This window comes from Salvia splendens, chromosome 7, assembly GCF_004379255.2.
Source record: "Salvia splendens isolate huo1 chromosome 7, SspV2, whole genome shotgun sequence".
In the NCBI taxonomy this organism is placed as follows: Eukaryota; Viridiplantae; Streptophyta; class Magnoliopsida; order Lamiales; family Lamiaceae; genus Salvia; species Salvia splendens.
This window is the reverse complement of record NC_056038.1, coordinates 33,077,855-33,103,146: the sequence shown is the minus strand read 5'-3', so window position 1 is coordinate 33,103,146 and position 25,292 is coordinate 33,077,855. Positions and strand designations below refer to the sequence as shown.

The window sequence follows — 25,292 nt, the reverse complement described above, 5'->3', positions numbered from 1 at the left end:
CCATTCATCCTACGAAAGAGACAGATTGCTTAAGCTGCATGTGCTATCTGCTTCTTTTGTATCTTCTCGCAAAGTCTCTGATTCTCTCTCAACAAAAAAGTCAGACATAAATGATTATTCAATATTCAAATAATTGGTTAGGCAACTACAAATTCGGCACATACTTGTTCAAATACATCATTTCATGAGCAGCAAATTAAAAGCTTTTCCCCAAGATTTTTATCTCGAATTCGGCGGCGGCGGAGCCTATTGTAATTGACACAGAGATGATTACGTGTGAAGAAGCCAAGATTGAAGATCGTGATTGGATGGCGGCGTTGAAGAAGTCGGTGAAGATGCTTCATTTTGGGGGGTGGGAAGAGAAGGAGGCGGCGGCGAGGGAGATGAAGAGGCTCGCGGCGGAAGATGTGAATCGGCGGAGGACCATGGCGGAGTTTGGCGTTATTCCGCCGCTGGTTGCTATGGTTGGATCGGAGGTGGCGGCGGCGCATCAAAGATTGGCTGTGCAAGTGCTTATTGAACTCGCCAATGCATCTTTCACGTGAGTTTTAAATTTTAATTAATTTGTTTCAATTTAATTTGCAATTGCAGTCTTGGTCATTAATTTGAAAATTATTGTTGTTTTTTAGACGAATTAAATGGGATTAAGCAAATAGTCTCTAATCTAGTTGGATGATTGAATATATTTTATTGCGGGAGGGGCCGAAGCTATACTTATTCTTTATTAGTTGAAAAAATGTTACTCACAAATGGAAATTGCAACCATTATGGAGGCCTACTGGCCATTAATGACTCGTGGGGTGGGTGGAGTGGCCGCTGTCGTAGACGCCAACCGCGGTTTCCGGCAGCGCCACCGCGTCGGAGAAGTCTTCACCGATATGTAGTAGCGGACACAAATGGAGCCAATTTTTCAAAAAAAAAATCGAATCACTTAAAAAATATATTCACGAATATAATTTAGAAAACATACTTGCTCTTACCAATTTTTTTCTGCATAATCCCCTGCCGATACGACTATATTTGCTAGGATTTTTTAATTAAAAGTAGGTGGCTCAGCAATAGGGTTTGGACTTTGTTTGGTCGTATGTGGTGCTTGAAATTCTTGTTTATGGGATGATACAGAGTGGAAAGTGAAGTTAAGGATATGATTGACCCAGAAAATATAATACTATAACTTAGAGGTATAGGTTGAAGATAACGATAGCTAACATCACTTTTAACTTTAGCATATAGTTTAATATGTCATGAAGCATATTTTGCGTTTTAATCACTTAATAAACCTAATAATTCGATCTCTCTTTTCCCCAAGTGGGAGTGGGTGGTCTCTTTTGGTGCGCTGACTCTGCACCTATCTCCACGGCTTAAGGAAATTTCAAGTAGCATAATTCAAATTCATGTAAATGATCATAAAAATAATGGGTTGCTAATTTTTGGCATGTTTGTCTGAATATGGACAATATAAAACTCTGATTTTCACATATTTTCAATCTTCTTGACTTATAGCAGTTCTTGATAAAGACATTATCAATTGCAACACTTTGTTCCTTGACTAACTTTTTTGTGCTTCTTATTTAGGAACAAGGCTTTAATGGTGGAGGAAGGAATTTTATCAAAATTGCCCAAGAATTTGAGTTTGTTAGAGGAAACAGATAAGAGAGAATTTGCAGAGCTCCTCCTATCTATATCAGGCCTAGCCAACACTCAATTTCCTCTAAACTCATCAAGAATCATTCCAACTGTAGTCTGCATTCTTGAATCCAATCCAAGCCTCAAAACCAAACACCTCTGCTTGAGCACATTGCACAACCTCTCTTCAGTTCTAGACAACGCGCCAGCCCTGATCTCAACGGGGATCGTGACCAGCCTAACGAAGCTAGCCTCGGTGAAGGAGACCTCGGAGAAGAGCCTAGCAACCTTAGGCAACTTGGTAGTGACCTCAGACGGGAGGAAGGCGCTCGAGCAGAACCCCACAGTGCCTGAGGGCCTAATCGAGATCATGACATGGGAGGAGAAGCCCAAGTGCCAGGAGCTCTCTGCCTACATTTTGATGGTCTTGGCTCACCAGAGCTCCCTGCAGAGGCAGAAGATGGCCAAGGCCGGGATAGTGCAGGTGCTTCTAGAAGTCGCGCTGCTGGGGAGCCCGTTGGCGCAGAAGAGAGCGCTGAAGCTGCTGCAGTGGTTCAAGGATGAGCGGCAGACGAGGATGGGGCCTCATTCGGGGCCCCTGCAGGTGGGGAGGGTGTCGATGGGATCGCCTCTGAGTGAGGAGGATGCCGAGCAAGGGAAGAGGATGATGACCAAGATTGTGAAACAGAGTTTGCATAAGAACATGGAGACCATCACGCGTCGTGCCAATGGGGCGGCCGGAGATGCTTCCAAGCTCAAGGCTTTGGTGGTTAGCACTAGTTCTAAGAGCTTACCATACTAGAAAAATTCACTCATAGTAGTACTTTTTTTTTTGGTATATACAAAGGAATGGGTATCACTGGTGGTTGCACCTCTGGTGCAACTAATGATTTATTATTATAATAAATTTTTGGTGTATTTTTTTTTAACTTTGATCTATGATTATCCTCTGTTTTAGCCTGCAATTAGGCACACACGTTTAGAACATATGTGACTGTGTTTGTGTCTAAGAACAATGCACATTCCGATTCCTTTACAAACTGAGCATCATCTCATCTAAAGGTTGAAAAATCATGTGTTTTAACTTATGAATTGTTAACATCATCTCGATAATCTCGAGTTTGAAAGATCAAAATTAAGTTTTCGTGTAGAGTTTGACGAATTATCTCTGATTTCTGAGCATCATCTCTCGTATGGAGCTTGAAAAATCAAGAATTGATTTACGAGCCTAATCTCGTCATTAGTTTGAAATATTATGCATAAATTCTAACTTCTAAGCATAATCCCATCCAATGATTGAAAAATGATAACTAACTTGTGGGAATTGATAGCAGAACCACTAGACCACAAAGGCCATTTGAAAATTCTATCACAATAAATAGTATTAGTATTTTATTTTGGGGCCACTGTGATCCCGTCCGTGGCCTCCAATATTTATTACTCCCCTGTCTCATTCTAAGCAACACATTTTCCTTTTCGATATGACCATTCTAAATGACACATTTCTAAAAATGGAAACATCATTTTCTACTTTTTCCTCTTTTTTAAAATTTATTCTAACCGTTTAACTCCAAAATAACACTATATAAAATTTTGTGCCGGAGCGTAGTTTTCTTTGACGTAATCATTTCCGTTTGCTCCAGATCTGGATTTGAAAATTGCGGCTTGGGTCTAAATTGGTACAACTACAATGGGTCCTAAAATGTGGAGTACTATAAATTCATATCCATAGAATTTTGGGTCTGTCATCGAATTCATTTTGTGAACAGTACATCTAAAATCTGGAAACTTAACTTTGCCAAAATAAAGTAGTACAGACTCCCAAGGACGCAAACTCACTGCAATACATTACTCCATCCGTCCTCCAAATTTTATCACAGTTTGACCGGACACGAATTTTAAGAAAGGTTATGAAAGTGGGTTGAAAGAGTTAGCAGTATGTGAGTCATAGTTTTAAAGTATTAGTTTTATAGTAATAAAATGTGAGTGAAAATAAGTTGGTGAAATGTGGGGTCCACTACCCAGTGGCGGATCCAGGATCCGGAAACGGAGGGGGCAGAATATATAGTATTAACTTGATTTAGTGCGGACATGGCTATTTTTTTCATTGTTCGGGGCGACTCCAGAGGCAAATGGAGGGGGTGGACATGGTAATTTTGCATCCCAATAAGGGGAAAATAGTCGCAGGGAGGGGGTGACCGCCCCCTCCTGCACCCCCTAGATCCGCCCGTGCCACTACAAAAAATGGTAAAAAGTGAAATGTGACAAATTTTATAGGATGGACGGAAATGGAAAAATGTGACAAAATTTCAGGGAGAGAGGGAATACTATATACTCTAAAGTTTTAATATCAAGGGTTGTATCACCAGTTGTTGCAATGAAGTCATGGTAGAATTTCCACACCGATTGCGAGATGTTATTCCACGCGTTTGTACAAAAATACTATCTCTCTTTTTGCATGGAAGAGAAAGTAACTAATTGTGCTGAAACACATTCCATAGATATTTCTCCTTGTTTTGTATGTTTCTTGCATGTTTCTCGTACTCTATTTTCATTTTCCGTGAGATAAGACTAATTGTGATATATGCAGTCTTTAATCTAAATAGACTCTCAAGTCATCTCCGTGAGTCTTGCATCATCTCCCGCCTTTGTTTTTCTATTTTAATTTTTGTCATTATTTTTGTGTTTTGTGGAAGCACAGCGTGAAATACTTGTATAAATATACCCTTCATCACTTCCACTCCTCACACCAAAACATACTTGAATTTTAAACATGGCACCAACACTCTTATCTAAGCTTATTTTTGCTGCATTTTTGGGGCTTCTCGGAGCGCAGCCCGCACCGTGGTGGCCTCATCGATGGTGGAGAGACACCACCAATGGATGACCCAGTTCGGCCGCAGCTACAAAGATGTTGCGGACAAGGCACACAGGTTCAAAATATTCAAGGACAACACCGACTTCATCGACACCTTCAATGCTGCCGGAAACCGTTCTTACACGCTCGCCATCAACGACTTCGCCAATCTCACAAATGAGGAATTCGTGCTGACTAGAACTGGGCTCAAAATGGGATCTCGCCGGAACTCATCCGCGTTCATGCATGCCGACGTCACCGAGGTTCCATCCAGCATGGACTGGAGAACCGTGGGCGCCGTCACCGGTGTTAAGGACCAAGGAAAATGTGGTATGTTAAATATTTCCTTTGTCTTCAGAAAATAGTTTCATTTTGCATCTTACAAAATTAATCCACACTCAATTTTTGAAGACCTTTTCACCCCATATTACATGCTAATAAGATGGGTCCCTACTATCCACTAGCATCTCCTCGATTACTTTTCTCTTTTTTTTTGGTAATGGACCACATATTACCCTAACTAATCATACTCACATTTTATTATAAAACTAATAGTCCATATAAAAGTATGACTCACATTTCTTAATAAGGGACGAGGGAGTACTAATGCTTATATATGTATATATTGGTTTATACTTCGATGTGGGATACAGAAGTACGTATCAATTAACCTATGGGAACAAACAAATACTTATAATAGTCTAATTAAATATTCATTATTGCATGTGTGCAGGATGCTGCTGGGCATTTGCGGCAGTTGCAGCAACAGAAAGCATAAAGCAGCTCACTACCGGGAATCTAGTTTCTTTGTCGGAACAAGAACTGCTCGACTGTGACACGAGCGTGAACCAAGGCTGCAACGGTGGAAATCGCGACCTCGCGTACCAGTTCATCATCAATAACAACGGCCTCTCAATCGAATCGGACTAGCCCTACGAGAGAGTCGCCGGCAGCTGCAACCCAGAGCGACCGGCTCCTCGCGCCGGCAAGATTAGTGGGTACGAAGATGTTCCCGCCAACGACGAGGAGGCGCTGCTCAAGGCGGTGTCTAAGCAGCCCGTCTCCGTCAGCATTGATGGCAGCGGATCGCAGTTCCAATTCTACAAAAGCGGCGTTTTCACGGGAGAGTGCGCAACGATGACCAACCACGCGGTGACCATCGTCGGCTACGGCGAAAATAGCGACGGAATCAAGTATTGGTTGGTAAAGAATTCGTGGGGAACGGACTGGGGTGAGGCTGGATTTGGAATGATTCAAAGGGAGAGTGGAAATGTGGAAGGAATCTGCAGCATTGCCAAGCGACCATCCTACCCACTTGCTTAATAAGTGTAACCATATTGTATGAATGCTTCCATTCTCTTCCGCTTATCGCAAGAAGATACTCCTACTATAAATTAAATCTCAGATATGTAACCAATGAATTATGAAGTGATCTATCAAATTTGAGAACAACTATTGCTTGCAGATTAAGAATCTAATACTCTCTCTGTCCCATTAGAAATGAAACGTTTTCCTTTTTTGGTTATCATAATAAAAATGAAACGTTTCCTAAAATGGAAACAACACTACCTCTACTTTTTCTTCACCCTTACTTTACTCTCTCTTCATTAACTCACAAAATAACACTGCATAAAATCTCGCACTGGAAACCAAATGTTGCATATTTATTGGGACAAAGTGAGTATTATAACTAATTATTTCGTACGTAGTATTATAACCACTGGAAATGAAATGTTAATTGTGTCATTTTGATCAAAATAGTCCAACTGAACTCAATACATATGCTACTCCTCTATTCCACTCTCAATTGAGAGTGACACGAGCTTTTATAAATGTAAAGAAAAGTTGATCGAAAAAATTGTGAAACATGATTCTCATTTCTATATAAGTTTTACTATGATAAAATATAAAGTAAAATAAGGTAAGTGGAACATGGATTGTGGGAAATATTACTACTACTATAATGAAAAAAGTGAATCGGGACTCCTAATGTGAGACGAATGGAGTATTATAACCCCAATTTTAACTCTCAATAATAAAAGTAACAAAATCAACCCTAAAGAAATATCCACTGATGAAGCCCCTGAAAAAGGAAGAAAAACGTTGTAAGAGGTCGAGGAAAATAGCATGGTTTTCGAGTTTCTCAATGAGGAGATATTAGAGTCTCCTCCATTTCTGTTTGACTGAACTACAAAAATGGTTTCTGGACTATGTGTTTATTTCGCCCATAGTCCCTGGACTTTAAAAATATCGCCAGACTTCCCTGGACTAAGGGGTTATCTCAAATTTAGCCATTTTGCCATTTTTTGATACGAAAATACCTTTTTGAGCATTTGGACAATTTGGTTTTTTTTACGCTTTTAACATTTTAAATCTGATATTATTTCAGTGACGTACTAAATATGATATTATTTCAAAATTATCATTCTCTTCCCCTTTTCATCCTTCACTTTGTTTCTTTATTTCAATATTAGATTTAATTTTATAAAATTTAATTTTAAATTTAGATTTTTAATTATCAATAAATTTTTAATAATTATTAAAATTAAAACTAAGAGTTTTAATCAATATTTGATAGTGTCTAATATTTAATCAATAAGGTATGCCAACGCCAACTTAGTTTTAATCAATATTTAATAGTTTTAATCATAAATAGATCATATAACACGATTTATTCTGAAATAAATATGCATCTAATGTAAAACTAATATAATTTTCATTTTTTTTGTTTGAAAACAATCAAAACTAACTAGAAAATTTCAACAAAAATACTCCTATATAAAATTTTTAGTAGTATCAAATTTTTAGTCAACATCATAATATTTAATTACAAGCAATTATAACAACCGAATGGAGGCTTAATAGAATAGCTCTTATTTTTCCATCACGATTAATATTATTTTTTTGTACTTCTTCAATTCAGCTGAATATTATTGAAATAAAGAAACAAAGTGAAGGATGGTAAAATGGAAGAAGAATGATAATTTTGAACTAATATCAGATTTAGTAATCACTGAAATAATATCAAATTTAAAATGTTAAAGTGTAAAAAGACGAAATTGCCAAATGTTCAAAAGGATATTTTCGTATCAAAAAATGGCAAAAGGACCAAATTTGAGATAAACCCTTAGTCCAGGGATGTCTGGCGATATTTTTAAAGTTCAGGGACTATGGGCGAGATAAACCCATAGTCCAGAGACCATTTTTGTAGTTCACTCTTTCTGTTTTGGTATGATTCTATCATACCATTTGAGCCGGTTTTTCATGCTCACCAAGGTTGGGAAGAAGTGCAATCAATAGGATTTTCCTAATCCTCCCCTCTCGAAAGGAAGAGCATGAAACTCTTTTTCCTTCCCATAGGGGATCTAGCCATGCTTGGTATAAATAACTCAAGTCTTTGGTCTTCATACATAGCAGAGTCACAAAGTAGTAGACATCTAGAACTGAATCGAGGGAGAAATGTAAGCTAGAAACAAACTAGTGACAAGATCAGGCCCATTTGGCGCTGCTGGGGTTTGTTTTAGTTCAGAGCTTCCATCGGCCTTTGGCGATGAGCGCTCTCCCACTGGTGGTGCTCATACGCTTGCGGAAGCCATGCGTTCGAGCCAGCCAGCGATTTTCGTGATCTGTTCCTCTTGGTTTGACACCGCAAATATTTGGATGCTCTCACAACTAGCCCACGCCTCCTCTCACTTGCCTTTCCAATGACAATCCTGAGATTTAACAACACATTCAACATGCTCCAATTCTTGAATCCAAAACATCAAATTTTGTTATAACCATAACCAAGTTTTATGACAGCATTGAACTAAAAGGGTCAAGCACTACTAAAAGGGCCAATTGGGATTAAAAAAGAAACCTACACCAAAGTATTGGAAAAATGCCATGAATTGCAATACCAAGAGATCAAGAATCCTTCAAGCCCACAAGCAAAGTGAAGAAAAGATAAAAACTTGGAAGAAAACAAAACCTGTGAAGGAAGAAGCGGAAGAGAGAGAAAGAGAGGAGGGTGTGAAGGCAGAATGGAGCAAATTTGGGCCTTAGGTTTCGCGTTCAATGAAAGAGAAGCAGCTGTTCTTGAACCTAGTGAAAGTGAAGCTGATGGTGTGCTGAAATTACACAGAGTTGTTCTCACTGAAAAGCAGGACGCCATTTTTATTGGCTTGCTTGCTTTCTCGCTCCCAGACTTCGATTCAATCTTGTTAATTGTTATCCTTGTTCTTGCTTATCTTGATTTTGATTCACCCAATCGTGACAAAGTTATCGTGGGCTAATATCCATTATATCGTTGGGCTTATAGGAAGAATTACTGGCCTGCTTTGAGATAATAGGCCGCATTATTACACAATTGGGCCGAAAATTGGGCAGCATTCCTTCTTAAAATCATTAATAACGTAAAATGATTCTAGGATTATTTATAAAGGCTTAGAGCTTTAAAATATGTCACTATCTATATACCAAATCGTGTTATCTCAGATGGCCTACACTAACCAAGTAAAATATAAGACCAAAAATTCGAGATTGACTGAGAGTAGAAAGACATGTTCTTTCAACTTCAAGAAATAAAAATTGACGTGTTCATTGTATGACCAATTAGCAACCGAATAATATCCTCAATGTCCTATTATAATAATGCATCGTGATTAAATCAAACTTGACTTAAATTTTTTTGTTTATTTTAGAAGAAATTATTATGCCCATCTAACACAACAACAAATAAAGTGGCCACTGGCCACACATGAGCACAACATTTTCGGTGGGCTCCAAAACTTTATCTCAATAGTATTGTAGATTATTTTCGATAATAATAGATTCCGTAGAAAGATTAATTAATTAATCAGCACAGACCAATGTGCTTACGTGAACTTATATATTATTTCTGCATGCCATAAATTTTGTTTATCACTTCCCTTAATAGTTGATTATTACTCCTTTGTCGCCACATACCAAATAATCTTATCACAAGTTCCATCTACTATCTCAAATATCAAATAACAACTTGGAGCACAATTTGCAGCTGGTTGCAATCAAACTCGATGACAAAATTTAGAATGTGAGTGCCACTTTGATTAAGGAATCTTCTTTGTTTTTACCCGTTTCCCTCAAAATTGGACCACCCATATATATAGATCGATGTTGAAAAACGTTGGCCTTATAGACTCTCACATGGCCAATGCCAATAGAATTCGGATGGCCATAACCGCTAATATCTTTATGAGAAATTTTATGGTTGAGCCCGTCCAATTCTGATTCGTTTCTCAAAGTGTGAGGCGAATGCCAGTTGTGCTCGGTATGGCTGAAAAAACAACAGTTGAGGGCTATCATCGATCCAGCTTACATTTAGTTCGTTTTTGTTATTTTGATTTCATTTATGTTTCCATTGCTTTGTTATTTCTTTCGATTCTACTAATAGTTAATTAGAGTACCACTACTATTATTATTATTTCAAATAATAGAGATTAGAGTAGGGCAACTCGCGCTATATGTGTCAATTCATAAAATAGTAAACTTTTAGATGGCTTAACTAATCCACTTTCATATGTCCCTTAAATTGTAAATGTAGGTAATGGGTCGAGTTTAATGATCAGTTGGTTGAGTCCAAATAATTGATACAGTGCGACTACTCGAGTATCTTACAAAACAAGGCAGTCCTTTTTCTTTTTCTTTTTTACATTAAGGATTTCATAAATATTGAATAAAAATCTCCACCAAATTATCGAAGGTTAACAAAATATCGGCAAATAAGTTGAGATAAAATCATCTATTAAAATAAGTAGACACCATGCATGTCTTGTAATTTAGTGGTATTCTTTTTTTATATGTGACAGGAGATTGAAGTAAAATCACAATCTCCTCACCCCGACCTTCAATTCAAAGAAAAAGAATTGATGATTCAAGAATTAAAATACACACAAGTTTTAACTAATATAGAAATTTGTTGGAAAATTATTAAGAAAAATAATAATTTTTCAAAAAGTATAAACTAATGGAGTAAAATATTTTTGAGGGGGGAAATGTGCATGTATATCAATATACAAATTGGGACCATAGTTCTGCCCACATGGCGACAGAACTTGACCTAACTAGCCTATCAGTTTAATTAGCCAGTGCATATGGATAATATTAATACTACTAAGTCGTATTTTCAATTTTATCTGTTCTACTTTAATATTGAAAGCATTGTGGGTGGTCACCAATGGATCAAAATTATTAAAAATAAAAATAATAAAGAAAGAATATGTCTACTCTGAAATAGTCAAATATGCTGGCTTTGCTACTGAACATATATAATTGTTCGTTTAATAATAGTATTATATTATTTGCATGGAAGATTCATCATGATACATGTGATATATAGCATAATATAACAAACTTTTGGACAGCTTATAGTTCTGATTGATTAGCTGAAGGCGGCGTTAATTAGTGTAGATTAAAGGACAGCCTTAACTTATTTACACTTAATTGTCATTACAGCTACACCTGATGAACTCAAATTAAATTCTCCTACTGTTAGGAATTTATTTTGCGTTTTGGGTAACAACAATCATAATCACCACTTTTGAACTCACGTCCACTCCCATTAGTCTAGCTATGTACATACCACATTATACATGTACAATAAATATTACCCTCTCTATCCCATTAAATTTGATTTTTCGGCATACAATTTATACAGTTTTGTTTTGTGAGTTAAATGGAGAGAGAACTAAGTAAGAAAAAAAAAGCAAAAATGATATTGGTTTTCATTTTATTAAATGTGTCATACTATTTAGTTAAGGGAATATATATACTTATATTAAGTAATAAGTTAAGGGATGAGAGATATCATTTCAACTTAATTGTAATTTGTTAAATTGATTCATTATGGTATCGTTTTATATATGAAAATATTCCTCGGTATTTAGTAGGAACTTATTTCTAACTATAATAAAACCGATAGATGCATATCTAAGTCGCATAAAATACTATATTCCTATAGGTAAACATAGTTTTGAAGTCCTGCAATATTTCTCAGTTGATTAAAACTTTTCTTTTTGGAAGAGAAGGTCTTAAATAGGCTCTTAGCTAATAAGCTAATATAATCCTTTAATTTGAATTTTGGTGTTTACACAATCGTAGGCAAGAAGAATATTTTTTCAAAACCGCCGAGTATTCAGAAGTCAGAATGAATTGAAGTGTGATGCAAATGATTAACATGCAGATCATCCCCAAAAATGTATATTTCTTTCCTTGTAAAAAAAGTTATATTGGGAAATTGATTAGACTTGATGCACGCCACTAATGATTTCAAAACTAAAAAGTAATAGTACAAAATAAACTAAAAATATATCTTTATTTGAAATCCTGTTAACTGAAATCGTTACTATAAATTATGTTTGGGTTAGATGAGATATAGCGATTACGTCACTGTTAGATTGGTTTAAATTATGGTTTTAATGTTATTCTTCTTTCCGCCACACATCTACGATGATCTGTTAACTGCCATCATTTCGAATTGCCAAAGAATTAGACACCACAAATAAGTGGATCATTGAAAAAAAACACTTATATATGTGTGGTTTTATCTTAATTGTAGTTAATTTGGAATAGAAAATATTTTATGTAGTAAGAAATTCAACTTCTACAATTATATATATGGAGTATATGTTTTTATTTAAATGGATTAGTACATAAACAACCTATAAGAATTTTCTCTTTATGTTAGTTTAAGAATTAATAATTATTATGATTCCCTCTATAATTGATAAACTTTAAAATGTAACTATCATCTTCTTCTTTTTTCTGGAATAATCAATGTATCCAATCCAAAATGCAATCACTAATACTTATCAAGATATTGGCGTAATCATATACGCAAACGAGATAAGCGTCAATTAAAAAATAATTACGAAATAATGGACCCAGTTTTTGATGCTGAATGGAACAGAACACATGGTGGCATTCCACGAAAGAAGCTACAATATTTGGACAAGTGGGAAAATCTATATGTTGAACTATCTTAGTTTGTTTCCTCCTCAAATTCACTTGCCATCCATCCTTCTGCAACTTGTCTCATTTATTTATTTATATATTAACTTAAATTTTTGGGTAGCTTATAAATTTATATTTTATATTATATGTATAATGTGTATGGTATGATTGGTGGCGACGAGTCAATAATGAGTCTAATTCTTGGTGCGTTGGGCCATGCAATCACTACTTCATTAACACCCACTTTGTTAACCGCATTCTCATCTTTGATTGCTTCAACAGAGATATAGTAGAAATAATTAATTTTTGGTTGTGTCTTTATTGAACTATAACGATGTTACAAATCCAAAAACGTATAATTATTGAATTCAAATAAATATATATAAGTGTATATTTCAATAAGAATTTATTATTAATGCATAATAATATGAATCACTGAATAATCAAATCTAAGTGAGGTGTCAGTGATGTCTGCAATCCGTGGGCTAACCCGCAGCATGTGGGCTGATCCGAATAGCCTGCACACAATTAGCCCGCTGTCTGAGTGGGCTAGACCGGAAACTCGATGGGCCCGATGGGTTAGACTTAGATACAACTATTGTCTATTAGTATTTTTTACATAATTATCTTTTCTTAATTGAATTGAATTAGTCAAACATAAATTATTATATATAATCTAAATATTTTGTCTTCAATATCAATCATATATAATTCATTCACGAGATTAAATTTAGGTAATTGAAGTGGCATATATATTTATAAAACAATGACATTTGTAGATTCTTCTTATCGACTTTGCGTAATCTTAATTCTTACATGTGATGATCATAATATATAGTACTAGTATCACATAATGATCTGGAAAATTGACTTGTTATATTTATTATTCTGCTATACTTTGAAAAAATATAAAGCATTGCTTTGCTTTGCATGTGTAATATTCTATGATCAAATGATTTTTTTTTATTGATATTGTGTATTCTAATCGATTTCAAATATTATTCATTTTTAAATTTAATGATATACTTTATACTACCTCCGTCCTAAAAAATAGAAAATTTTGAAACGACACGAGTTTTAACGCACAATTGGTAAGGTAAAAAAGAAAAATTAATAAAGTAAGAGAGAGAAAAAAATGGATGAAATAATAGAGGGAAAGAGAAAAAATAGTGAAAATAGTGTTAGTGGATTATGGGGTCTACGTCCTAAAATAGAAAAATTGAAAAGTAATTTCTATTTCTAAGGGACTGCCTAAATGAAAATAGTTTCTATTTTTAAGGGACGGAAGTAGTATGATGTAATGATCTACTCTCCCACGTTATAAATAAGATGGGAATCAAAATTATTTTTAAAAAAACAAATTGGTGTATCCTCATTTAATCTTTAATTTAAAATTTTTTAACTAAACCAATTAACCAAATACCATCATGACTAATATACGCATTTTCATTTAATCTTTAATTTTAAAATTTTTAACTAAACCAATTAACCAAATACCATCATGATTAATATACACATTTTCGTCAATGACCTAAATATGCTACAAAATGCTAATGATACATATAATCTAGACGATTAATGTATTGATCAAATGGATTGGATTTGATATGTAGCTATGCATTACAAAAATCATGCTTATGGTATTTTCAAAACTTTTCTTAAAATCCAAAACAAATTATCAGTTTCTGACTCAATATCAAAATCTGATATATTTTGTGATAACAACTGATTTTAAATTCTCAAAATTCTTATTTTAAAAAAAATCACTGAAACCGCCCCTCATGTAGTCATGTGGACTCAATATCAAAATCTGATATATTGTGATAACAACTGATTTTAAATTCTCAAAATTCTTATTTTTAAAAAAATCAGTGAAACCGCCCCTAATGCAGTCATGCTTATAATACAAGCCTGTATATATAAAATTATCATATTATTTTTACTAAATTGGATACAAAAGATTCTTATCTTAAAAGTAAAAAAAATATATTACTCCTATACAAATACACTCATAAATTTATTATATAGGATACAAACGATTTTGACATAAAAGAAGACTCTTTTACATGAATAGATATATGGATTATGTTTGTTATAATTTCCTTGGCCCTCAGACCACCAATAAAACTATGAAAGAAGTTAATAAAGGATGTAGAGGTCACTTATTAGTTTTAATTATTTCGTCGTCCTAACTCATAGTATTAAGTTTTATCGCCATTTTGCTGCTTTCCATTTGATGAATTGATAATAGGACTATCGCACGCACACTGTTTACAAAGGGGTAATGGAGTATGCTTTGAATTTAATCACACATAAACGAATAATGAAAAAAGTACACGAACAACTGTCGGTATACCATATAATGCAATGACAAGAAATCGTATAGTAAAAAAAGCACAAGTTTAAAATAACTAATAACCGGGAGTGGAAAGCAAAACACCATAAAGAGATCATAACTAATTTAGTCTATAGCTATATTTTAAGATTCTATTCTAAATTAAAGATCTTGCCATTATCTTTAATTTAAGATACATCTTAAATATTATTCCATGAATTGATTTGCTGATTTTCAAGTCAAAAATTAATTTGATTATTATTAGTACTAATAACAATCACATGTAATGGAAATATACCGTATATACATATAGGGTTGTGATCAATTGAGATTTTTTTAGCTTTATGAGATTTTTTTAGCCTAATTGAGAATTTAGATGCATTATCAACCACTCATTTTTATTAAATTAGTAGTCCAGAATTTGCCGAATGGAAAATATTTTTAGATTAATTAATTATGAAAGGGCATAATGGTAATTTCATGGTACATTTTATTCGATAAATACTTTTTTTAAAATTTTAATTTTTTTAATTTTTATTTTTATTTAAATTTTTCTTGTCAACTATACACATATAATGTCAACTACATATACAATTCATGTCAATTATACACAATATAATGTCAACTACATATACAATTCATGTCAACTACATAGATATAATGTCAACTATGTGTACAATCCATGTCAACTACATATACAATCCATATCAACTACATATAGAATTCATGTCAACTACACACATATAATGTCAACTACATACATATATAATGTCAACTATACACATATAATGTCAACTATAAGTTGTTGACATTTGATGTGCAAGCTATTGACATTTGATGTATAGACTATTGACGATAATACCCCGAGTTGACATAATCTACCTGTAGTTGACATTTTGAAAATGTTGTGGATGAGTGGCTGAAAATGCATCTCAATTCTCAATTAAGCTAAAAAATCTCAACCTAACAGGACCTTATACATATATATGTATAGGGATTGATTCAATTGAGAACTATCTTAAAATGAGAATCAGCTGAAAATATAAAATTTATTACTCTAGTTTTTAATTGATATTAGTTGGCTGCACAAACCTATATGTGTATTTTGCATAAATGTCATTTGTCAAAAATGTTTATGGGATAATACAAGTATATATATAATTAATGTGAATATCATCTCATTTAGTATATACTTTTAAAACGGAAAGGACAAATTGTTAACATATTATACGTATATTTATACATATAAATATCCAGAGCTACTAATCTTAATTTGATTTAGTTTGATATTCTTATTTTAATATTGTATAAATATGTTGTATGTATAATTATGTTGAGACATTTATTAATTATTGATATTTGTGATATTGAGATCCTAATAAAGGGCATACTATTTCTTTTTTAATACTATTTGAATTCCAAGAAAACAAACGTGAAATAGAATTGTTAGAAATAGAATTGAAAATCCCGTGACCTGGTCGCCCATGAAATACAAAATAAAATAAACTAAAAACATTTAATATTTTTATAGAATGGAGTTACTTATGTTATTATTGAAGTTAGCATCCAAAAATGTTGAATAGTCAGAGTAAACAAATGTAGAAAAAGACACCTCTGCTCTGCATCCCCACTCAGAATACATTACATTCCATCTCGATTTCATCCTCGTTGTTGCGCTTAATAAACCATGTGAAATCACCTCCCTCTCTCTCTCTCTCTCTCTCTCTATATATATATATATATATATATATATATTCTGAGATAGAACAATCAAACAACACACAGCAACACAATGCTCTCCTCTTTGAATCACCACAATTCTCTCATCCTCGAAGCCTTGCTTTCAACGTTGCTCGTTTCGCTACTGCCACTCCCGGCTGCATCCGAGCTCCTTAACGCTACCAGAAGCAGAGAATTATTCACTTCTTGCAATCTCTTCCATGGAAAATGGGTCCCGGATCCTTCTTACCCCCTCTACCAATCCTCCGGCTGCCCCTTCATCGACCCCGAATTCGACTGCATTAAATACGGCCGACCGGATAAGCAGTTCCTCAAGTTCTCATGGAAGCCCGACTCCTGCAACCTCCCTAGGTACACACTTCCATCCCTCCATCTTTCTGTGGTGTTTTTGGAATACATTTTAAATCATTCTTTCTAATTACATCAGGTTTAATGGGGTGGATTTTCTGAAGAGATGGAGTGGGAAGAAGATCATGTTTGTGGGAGACTCACTGAGTTTGAATCAGTGGCAGTCTTTGGCTTGTATGCTTCATGCTGCTTCTCCCAATTCTAAATACAACTATGTTAGACAGGGCACCCTTTCTTCTGTTACATTCCAGGTCAGTTCAACTTTTTTTAATTACTACTATAGCTTTTCTGCTTTTTTATTTTAATGTTTGACCGTTGTTGTTAGCATCTTTCTTTAGTCACGGATGCTTCACTCAACAATTTAAATGATTGCCTCGCACTTTAACTTTTAAGAGGCATCATTATTAAGCTCTTATCTAACACTATTAATAATGGGACTGTAGCTGAAGAATCATTTTTCTGTTATTACAAATTTACAATAAGCAGAATCAGATGCTATACAGTCATTCTTAATGGTAATAGATTAATACAAGATTTGGAGAAATGGCTTTCCTACAAATAACACTAGTTTAACAAGCCTTTTTTAAGCTTCTCCTACATGTATGTAGTATAACTTGGTAAAAACGTGAAAATCATCAACTGAATATATTGAACAAAATAAATGAATGTCCTGTCACATGGGCCACAGAGGCCTAATCTCCAGCTATGTAACAATAAATATTTCTCCGTTGCCAGCCTAAGCCCAAACACCATTTAATACCCCTCTGATTTATTGAGTTACAGTAGTCGCCGCCATGGAAGAAAAACCAGAAAGGCTGAGCAAGTGGCGTTTGCACAAGTAGATTTGAGCTTTGACTATTGTTGATCACTAATTTCAGGATTATAGAGTTACGATACTGCTATACCGATCGCCATATTTGGTGGACATAACAAGGGAGAAGATAGGGAGAGTGCTGAAGCTGGAGTCGATTCAGCAAGGGAATGCGTGGAGAGGAATGGATATGCTAGTGTTCAACACATGGCATTGGTGGACTCACAAAGGCAGCGCTCAATCGTATGAAATGAATTAAGTCATTTTACAGTAGAGAAGGCATGATAACTGATATGTGGCTGTGGTTGCAGATGGGACTACATACAGTATGGCTCCACCGTGTCAAAAGACATGAACCGCCTCGAGGCCTTTTTCAAAGGGTTGGCAACGTGGGGACGCTGGGTTGACCTCAACGTCGATCCCACCAAGACCAGAGTGTTCTTCCAAGGGATCTCTCCCACTCACTATCAGTAAGTTGTTAGTTAAGACAATGCAATGTTGAAATTAATTATGGCTGCTAAAAGTGTTGGTGTTTTGTAATGTTGGCAGAGGTAGGGACTGGATGGCGTCGTCAAAGACTTGCAACGGGGAGCAGCAGCCTCTGGAAGGGTCGACATATCCAGGGGGGACGCCAAAAGAGGTGGAGGTTGTTAAGAGCGTGTTGAGCAAGATGCAGAAGCGCGTTTATTTGTTAGACATTACGTTTCTGTCTCAGCTGAGGAAGGATGCTCATCCATCGGCTTATAGTGGCGATCATGCAGGGGTCGATTGCAGCCATTGGTGCCTCCCCGGGTTGCCGGATACATGGAACCAGCTGCTCTATGCAGCTCTGGTTATGTGAGCTGCCCTTTCTTTGTCTGTCTATAATTAATTGTCTTTTTTTTAGGGTGACTATAAACCAATTGTGATTAGTTTGATTGAAGCAATAAGGGAGAAGATCATATTCAAATGTAAAAATGTTCACTGATTGAATGAAAAGGAAAGTGTAGTAGTTGTTGTTTTTTGGTTAAATGTTTATTGTTCAGTGTAAACAGGGATATATAGTGGAAATAACATAGTCCAATTACAACTAAATGCAGAAAAACTTGTTGGCTAGAGTATAAGATACTACTAATAACAAATTCAAAGTGATGCATGCAGCATACACATTTTACTAAGGCCAAAATTTTGTAATGGAGAAATTATAGTACAAAAAATCATCACTCTCTCTATATGCGTATTGTATCCCTGATGTTTCTAAAAATGAAATGTCAAACTCATCACAAGAAATTAAAATGGGGCTTCACAATCACAATGATGGGCTCGGATAGCGGAATATACTCCCATATTTCAAATTCAAATGGGCCTTTACATGATTCTAGTTTTTCTTTTTAATGTCAACTAGTATGTCTGTTTTTCAGCTTATTCTTGCCCTTATATTCAAAGGATCTTGTATATTTTGCTTAATAGTTAAACATGAAGGACGGTTTCCATGAGAATTATTCTTTTCTTAAAAAAAATCTGAAAATGAACCATCTCCTTATACATCATGTACTATCTTTGCTACACTTGACAGTAAAATATGTCCAGTGTTTGCAGGAATATAAAGTATGTACAGCATTTAACAACCAACAAAAAACTAGAATCCATACTGTAAAAAAGAAATGAAGACCTCAACAAACAATTTGAAAGGCATCACTCCAAATTGATTTTATCTTCAAATAAATTTCATTCAAATCATAGTGTTATATTTTAAATAGTTGAAGCTTATACATCAATAAGTTTGCACAAAATTAATGCAGCTGAAGCCGCCAATCATATTCACATCCTCGCCCTATCTTCAACCCTATTTTACAACCAAAAAAAATAGCGGCAATCATCTTCTGCAGATGACTTTGCTTTAGCCTACAGACAAACAGCCGACCTCGAAACATACTTCTGCTGCTGCTGTGTTTGGCACTGCACGTTACATAGTCGAGCTTTATCCCTCAGCTCCTCAAAAGCCTTCATAGTTTCCACATCAAAACCACCCGCAAACTAAGAAACACAACTGGAATCAGTACTGATCACTTTGCAACATATGAAGTTCAAACGATGCAGTAGAAAAATTCAAACAAGGACCAATCAATCACCTGATGTATTCGGAAAGCAAACTTGACACCTTGAACTATGAGCTCTTCTTCTTCGGGGATGCCACCAGCCATTTCAAGCTCCCCCGACACTCTCTTCATGTACTTCATCGCTAATTTCACGGACGCCAGCTTGATCTGCACACACATTTCATCACAACTGTCAGCCCCTCCTCTGCTATTTAAGACGGTAAAACTCGAGCGTAGTAGAACAATCCAATGTGTTAAAAAGTAAGCTTCTCACATTAGAATTATTGTGGTAAAGCAAACAGAAGTAAGCATAAAAGTAGCCAAGTGACATAGATTCCTGGGGTTAGGTTAAGGTCAACTTAATGAATATACTAAATTCCAATCAAAAGAGACAAAATAGAGGCACCTTAAAGATTTGAGAGCCCTGCACATGTTCAGCGCTTCTCATGCAGTAGTTGGACATAACAAACTGAGGCATTCTTTTTCACCTACCCACTCTTTAATTTGTGTATGTCATGATGCTTCCCCATTAATTTCCAGTTGTAAAATAACCTCGAGGGACCACAAATGAACTTCCTATACTAAATTACCAAGTAAAAAATTGATCGATCAACTACCTATATGCATCTTTTTCATTTAATCCTTGTTCATATGGTTTCTCATGTTTATCAACAGATCTACTTATAGGACGAACGCTTAATTTTCATAAAAATTTGCAGTTAACAGATACTCCATCCGTCCCACTCAAAGCGACACATTTCTTGTTCAGCATTTGATGTTATGCAGTGTTGTTTAGTGTTTCAATCGAGAGAGAATAAAGTTGAGAAAGTGGTGTTTCCTTTTTTTCAGAAATGCGTCACTTTGAGTGGGATGGAGGTAGTACTGAATATGCAATCAGTGACATGTGAAATGCATGCAATGTGTCTGCAGTTGAAGTGAGTTATTGCTAATCGTTAATTGACACAGACCTATTTCCGAAATCCACCTGAGATGGATGAACTTGGACAGGGCCAGCATATTAATCCATTTGAAGAGATTAATATGAATTAACTAACAAAAGTGATTCAGTTGTTTCCTATTACAACTCCATATGAGTTTGGATAGTCAGTCATGATCACATGAGTGTATGGTAGTAAAGGGGGTCTTGCTACTATTGTTAAGACATCAGAACCATTAATCTGATGGTTTAACAGCCTCTATATCTCAAACATATGGGCTATAATTCAATCTATGCATAATGTTGATAGTAAATCGAATTTGTCTGAATGTTTGGAGTTGACCTTGACCAACTCAGCAAAATAATACAGTTGCTTATGAAGGATGAGAAATCTTGTCTAAATGACAGAGTCAGAGAAGATCTTCTCCACCATAACAAGTCAAAGTAGTAATATTAAGCAATCCCATATTAAACACTAAAACCTAAATACCAGAAATCCTACATAAATCAAGTCAACATTATAAACAACTAATTCAAACAAAATCATAGCTGAATCTTTTGCCTTTAACTATTATATACTCATCAACAGTCAAAAAGATCAAAACAAGCATCACAACTTGTGAGAATAAGATTTTTTACCTGACTAACATAACCAGAATCAAGCATCCAGTTCACAGGAATGTGGAACCCTTTGTATCTGTCCGTCGCTGACTCTCTCAATCTTGACAAATTATACACAGCATGCTCCAATCTGGAACAAAATAACGCAGCACATTAATTTATTACAAATTGAAAATTCCAGTAATGATTTAGGTGGAGTCCACACTTCTCAAACAAAGACTGTATTTTCTTGAGAGCATGAGCACAAGGTTGCCTAGGATCGTCACGAAACGATGAGACTTCACATTCCAGCTTCTTCAGATCAGAGTAACCGAATGCAGCTTCTCGCAACGCATCTGCTCTCTTTTCAGGCCAGTCAAAGTGTTTCAGCACTGCTCTCTCATCGACCTTTATACATATTAGGAAAAACCAATCAGAAAATAATCACCAAACACAAAATAACAAGCGTTGGGAGAAATTAAGGGATGTACCAGGTAAGACAGCTCATCATCAAGCCATTTGACAAAAGACACAACATCCTCAATATCAGTGAATGCAGCAGCCTCAACTTCTTTAATCAAGAACCTTATGAAATCCCCTTGAGTCTCTATATCAGTCTTAATCTGTGATTAAGGCAGTAATAAATCAGATAATGATAAACATTTGGAAATGGGAATTGATCTAGGAGAGCACAATCAATAGAGGGTATGAATAGTCATTTTAGGCCACTTGTTTTGTTCAGTTCACTACACTTTCTGCTCTACCAATTTTGATCTCGAATCTTAACACTGTCTTATCCTGAAAAAAGTCTGGCAAAATTCCAAGAAAAGGAATGGCACAGTGGCAGTGGTGGTAAATAACCACCCATACCCTGACCAAAATAGTAAAGAGGACTTACGGCTAGTAAATGAGCTGAGCGGTTCTCGATTTCGCCTATCATGTCCTTCGTCGTTGCACCCGCAGCCAGCGGATCGCCGGCGGCGGAATCCTTCCGGCAAGTGGTGTCCCGCCGCATTAGAGAGTGGTAAAACTCAGCCACTTCCGGAACTCTCCTGACCTTCGCCGGCGACGGATTCGACCCCCTTTTCGGAGGCGGAGGAGGAGGAGGAGGAGGTGCCGCTGCGGCTTTCTTTGGCAGTGAAGGAGGGGGAGCGGAGCCTCTAATCGGAGGTGGTGGGGGAGGTGGAGGCGGCGGACGTGAGCCGTTGGAAATCTCCGATAATGCGCGGTGCGCTGAATCGGATAAGGAACCGTAAGAAGGCAACGAGACGGATGACAAACATTTGGGAGAAGATGAACGAACCATCGAGAGAAGCAATGCGGACGGCCGGGGAGGCGGTTTCGGAACGCGCGGAGCACGGGATCTTATCCCCATAAACACATCGGAATTTTCAGGAATTTCCTCGGAATTTCCCGTTGCTGTTGGATTCCTCTCCGCCGCAGCACAGATTTCGTCTTTCCTCGCGTCAGTTTCGGTCTTACTGCTAATCTGAGCCGCGCATTTTCTCAAACACTTGGTAGGTGCATTTGGTTTACGAGCGTCGCTGGGCTTCACGGCCGCCGTGTATGAAGACGAGGCCTCCTCGTACTCGGTTTCTCTCTCGGAAACGGCTATCTTGATCTCAGCTAGCTCGGCCTGCATGTATCTGATTTTCTCTTCGTATATCTGATTTTGTTTGGATAATTCCATGTGGAGAAACTCGTTCTCGCTCCTGAGCTGCTCGTTCTCGGCTTCCAAGCATCCGATCTTCCTTCTAGAGAGTTCGATTTCGGAGTCTTTGTTGGAGATAACGCTCTCCAAAACAGGGACAATGGCTACGGACTCTCTGACGAGTTTCTGCTCCAAGAGCTCGGTCTTCAAGCGGGACTCGCTCTCTCGCAACTCTTCGACGAGGCGAAGGAGTTCGGAGACGTCGGGAGGGCGGGGCTGGACCTGAGCGGAAGCGCGAGGGAAGTAGCGTGAGAAGGGGGCGGCGGAGCCCTTCTGCGGCGGCGGCGGCGGATGCTGCTTGCCAGAAGTCGGCGTGATTGACCACGGCGGCCTGGCGGAGGCGTCGGGCTTGTGCTTAGGTGGCGCCGCTGATTTCTGAAGCCCCATTACGGATTTTACTTTTCCAGCAACCATTGTTGCCTTAAATTCAAGATAACTCGGCTGCTCTCTCTCTTTCTACCAACGTTATCGTGTTGAATTGAAATGTTGGAGAAGGACGATTCTACTACATGCGTCACTTTCTCTTCTTCACTGTTTTAGAGCAGCTTTGCATAGGTAGTTTTGTTTTAGGATAATAAATAAAAACAAAATTAAATTAAAAAACTATTGTAATTTGTAAGTAGAGAACGATGTTTTTGGAGCTTCAATTTGTTAAGATTATTTATCGAGTAAACTTACAGTTAATGCTTTTATTTCTAGTAGTAGTACTTTAGAAAAGAATATCCAGATTTATTATAATTTTAATTTAAATAAAAGTATTAAATAAAATAGTTGATGGAGTATATTAATTTCTTACCAGCCACATTTCTACACATACCTCTATTCTATAGATATTTAAAGTTTTGAGAATGTTACTCGTGATGTAATTCGTGATAGTAATTACAATTTATTAATTTCAATTAAAACCCCACGCGGTTATCATAAGTAGCAAGGGCTATTGGCCAACTGAGAAGAATGTGATACAATTAAAAAAATTGGCTGAGATTTTTCAAGAGTATTTAAAGTGCGGAATTATTTATTACTATTATATTAATTTATTAATTATTAAATGTACTAAAATCACAAGTATTTGTTTATAAAATAAATTGAATTAATGAAAACAAAATTTGGAGACTTGTAGGAGTTTATTGCTACTTTTAATTTTTATTATACCTACGGATTTTATTGTGGAAAGTTAAATGTGGTTGTGATTAAAGTTATTAAAGTTGGAAGATTTCTACAACGGTCAGGTTCTGAAATTATGAGAAAATGATGATACATTGTGTAAAAGAGATTATTTGTTTGAATCGGATTGGATCCAACTTTAATTTTACCTTTTGTGACGCTAAAATGGAGTTCAAATTACTCAATCTCCAATTTACTAGCCTTTTGACTTTATAGCTACAAGGAGTCATAATTAACATTAATGCCTCAAAAGAGCGAATTAAATATTTAATATTTGATTTATAAATTGTGTTACTATATAGTATTTCATTGTAAAGCAATAGTTAAAATATAGTAGTGCTTAAATTTTTCAAATTGATTTAAATATTAAAAGCTTATTATAATAGAGATCACGGTAATAGGGTATGAAAATAAAAATCATATAGATTGTAAAATATTATAGCAATATTTCGATGTGAGAGAGGACGAGATCTCGATTTTAATATTTTAAGGCCATCAGCAACGCTGTCACTTATCCGTTCCTTAAATTACTATTCACGGGCCCCACTGTACTTTTTTATTTCATTTCTTAACTAAGGGTCGGAACCTGCAACCCCCGTTCATTAACCGTCCCTTAAATTACTATTCATTCAATTTTCATTTTTTATTTTTATTTCCAACCAAATCCAATTAATAAAAACACACTTCATTAAATAAAATAAACTTACAACATTAAAATTCGTAAAAAAACATAATTTAATAATTTTCTAAAAAATTAAAAATACATAATTTAATAATCTCCTCCACCAAATTTTGCCCAAATGTGCTCCGTTAGATCATCTTGGAGTTGGGCGTGGGCGGAAGAGTCACGTGTCCTTGCCCGAATAGACAACCGTTCTTGTATAGACGGATGCACTCCACTGCGTGGTGGACTACTTGCGGTAGAGCTTGCGGGGGCTTTAGGGTCGAACCAATTTCCCGCATCGGGTCCTTCGTCTTGGACAATCATGTTGTGCAAGATTATGCACGCATACATGATGTCGACCATGCTCTCCATGAACCACGTATGAGCCGGGCTTTGATAATGTTGAAGCGCGCTTGGAGAACCCCAAACGCCCGCTCCACATCCTTCCGA

At 36.0% G+C, this 25,292-nt stretch overlaps 3 protein-coding genes and 2 pseudogenes across 3 annotated transcripts; 3 read left to right on the top strand and 2 right to left on the bottom strand.

Annotated features, from left to right (window-relative positions):
* On the top strand, positions 1-2,555 carry LOC121811446 (U-box domain-containing protein 7-like). Its single transcript, XM_042212303.1, has 2 exons — positions 1-541; positions 1,576-2,555. The coding sequence occupies exons 1-2, from the start codon at positions 267-269 to the stop codon at positions 2,426-2,428; spliced, it is 1,128 nt and encodes a 375-aa protein (XP_042068237.1). The 5' UTR covers positions 1-266; the 3' UTR covers positions 2,429-2,555.
* A 1,162-nt stretch (positions 2,556-3,717) lies between these two features.
* On the top strand, positions 3,718-5,806 carry LOC121810762 (annotated as a pseudogene).
* A 2,166-nt stretch (positions 5,807-7,972) lies between these two features.
* LOC121741245 lies at positions 7,973-8,716 on the bottom strand (annotated as a pseudogene).
* A 7,732-nt stretch (positions 8,717-16,448) lies between these two features.
* Positions 16,449-18,699, top strand: LOC121742068 (protein trichome birefringence-like 38). Its single transcript, XM_042135095.1, has 5 exons — positions 16,449-16,880; positions 16,957-17,128; positions 17,756-17,931; positions 18,000-18,158; positions 18,238-18,699. Exons 1-5 carry the CDS (start codon positions 16,582-16,584, stop codon positions 18,527-18,529), a joined length of 1,098 nt encoding a protein of 365 aa, XP_041991029.1. The 5' UTR covers positions 16,449-16,581; the 3' UTR covers positions 18,530-18,699.
* Positions 18,700-19,372: 673 nt separating this feature from the next.
* LOC121742712 (protein CHUP1, chloroplastic-like) lies at positions 19,373-23,570 on the bottom strand. Its single transcript, XM_042135948.1, has 6 exons — positions 22,202-23,570; positions 21,795-21,926; positions 21,530-21,711; positions 21,343-21,454; positions 19,800-19,934; positions 19,373-19,704 (listed from the first exon to the last, which is right to left on the bottom strand). Exons 1-6 carry the CDS (start codon positions 23,426-23,428, stop codon positions 19,573-19,575), a joined length of 1,920 nt encoding a protein of 639 aa, XP_041991882.1. The 5' UTR covers positions 23,429-23,570; the 3' UTR covers positions 19,373-19,572.
* Positions 23,571-25,292: the final 1,722 nt, after the last annotated feature.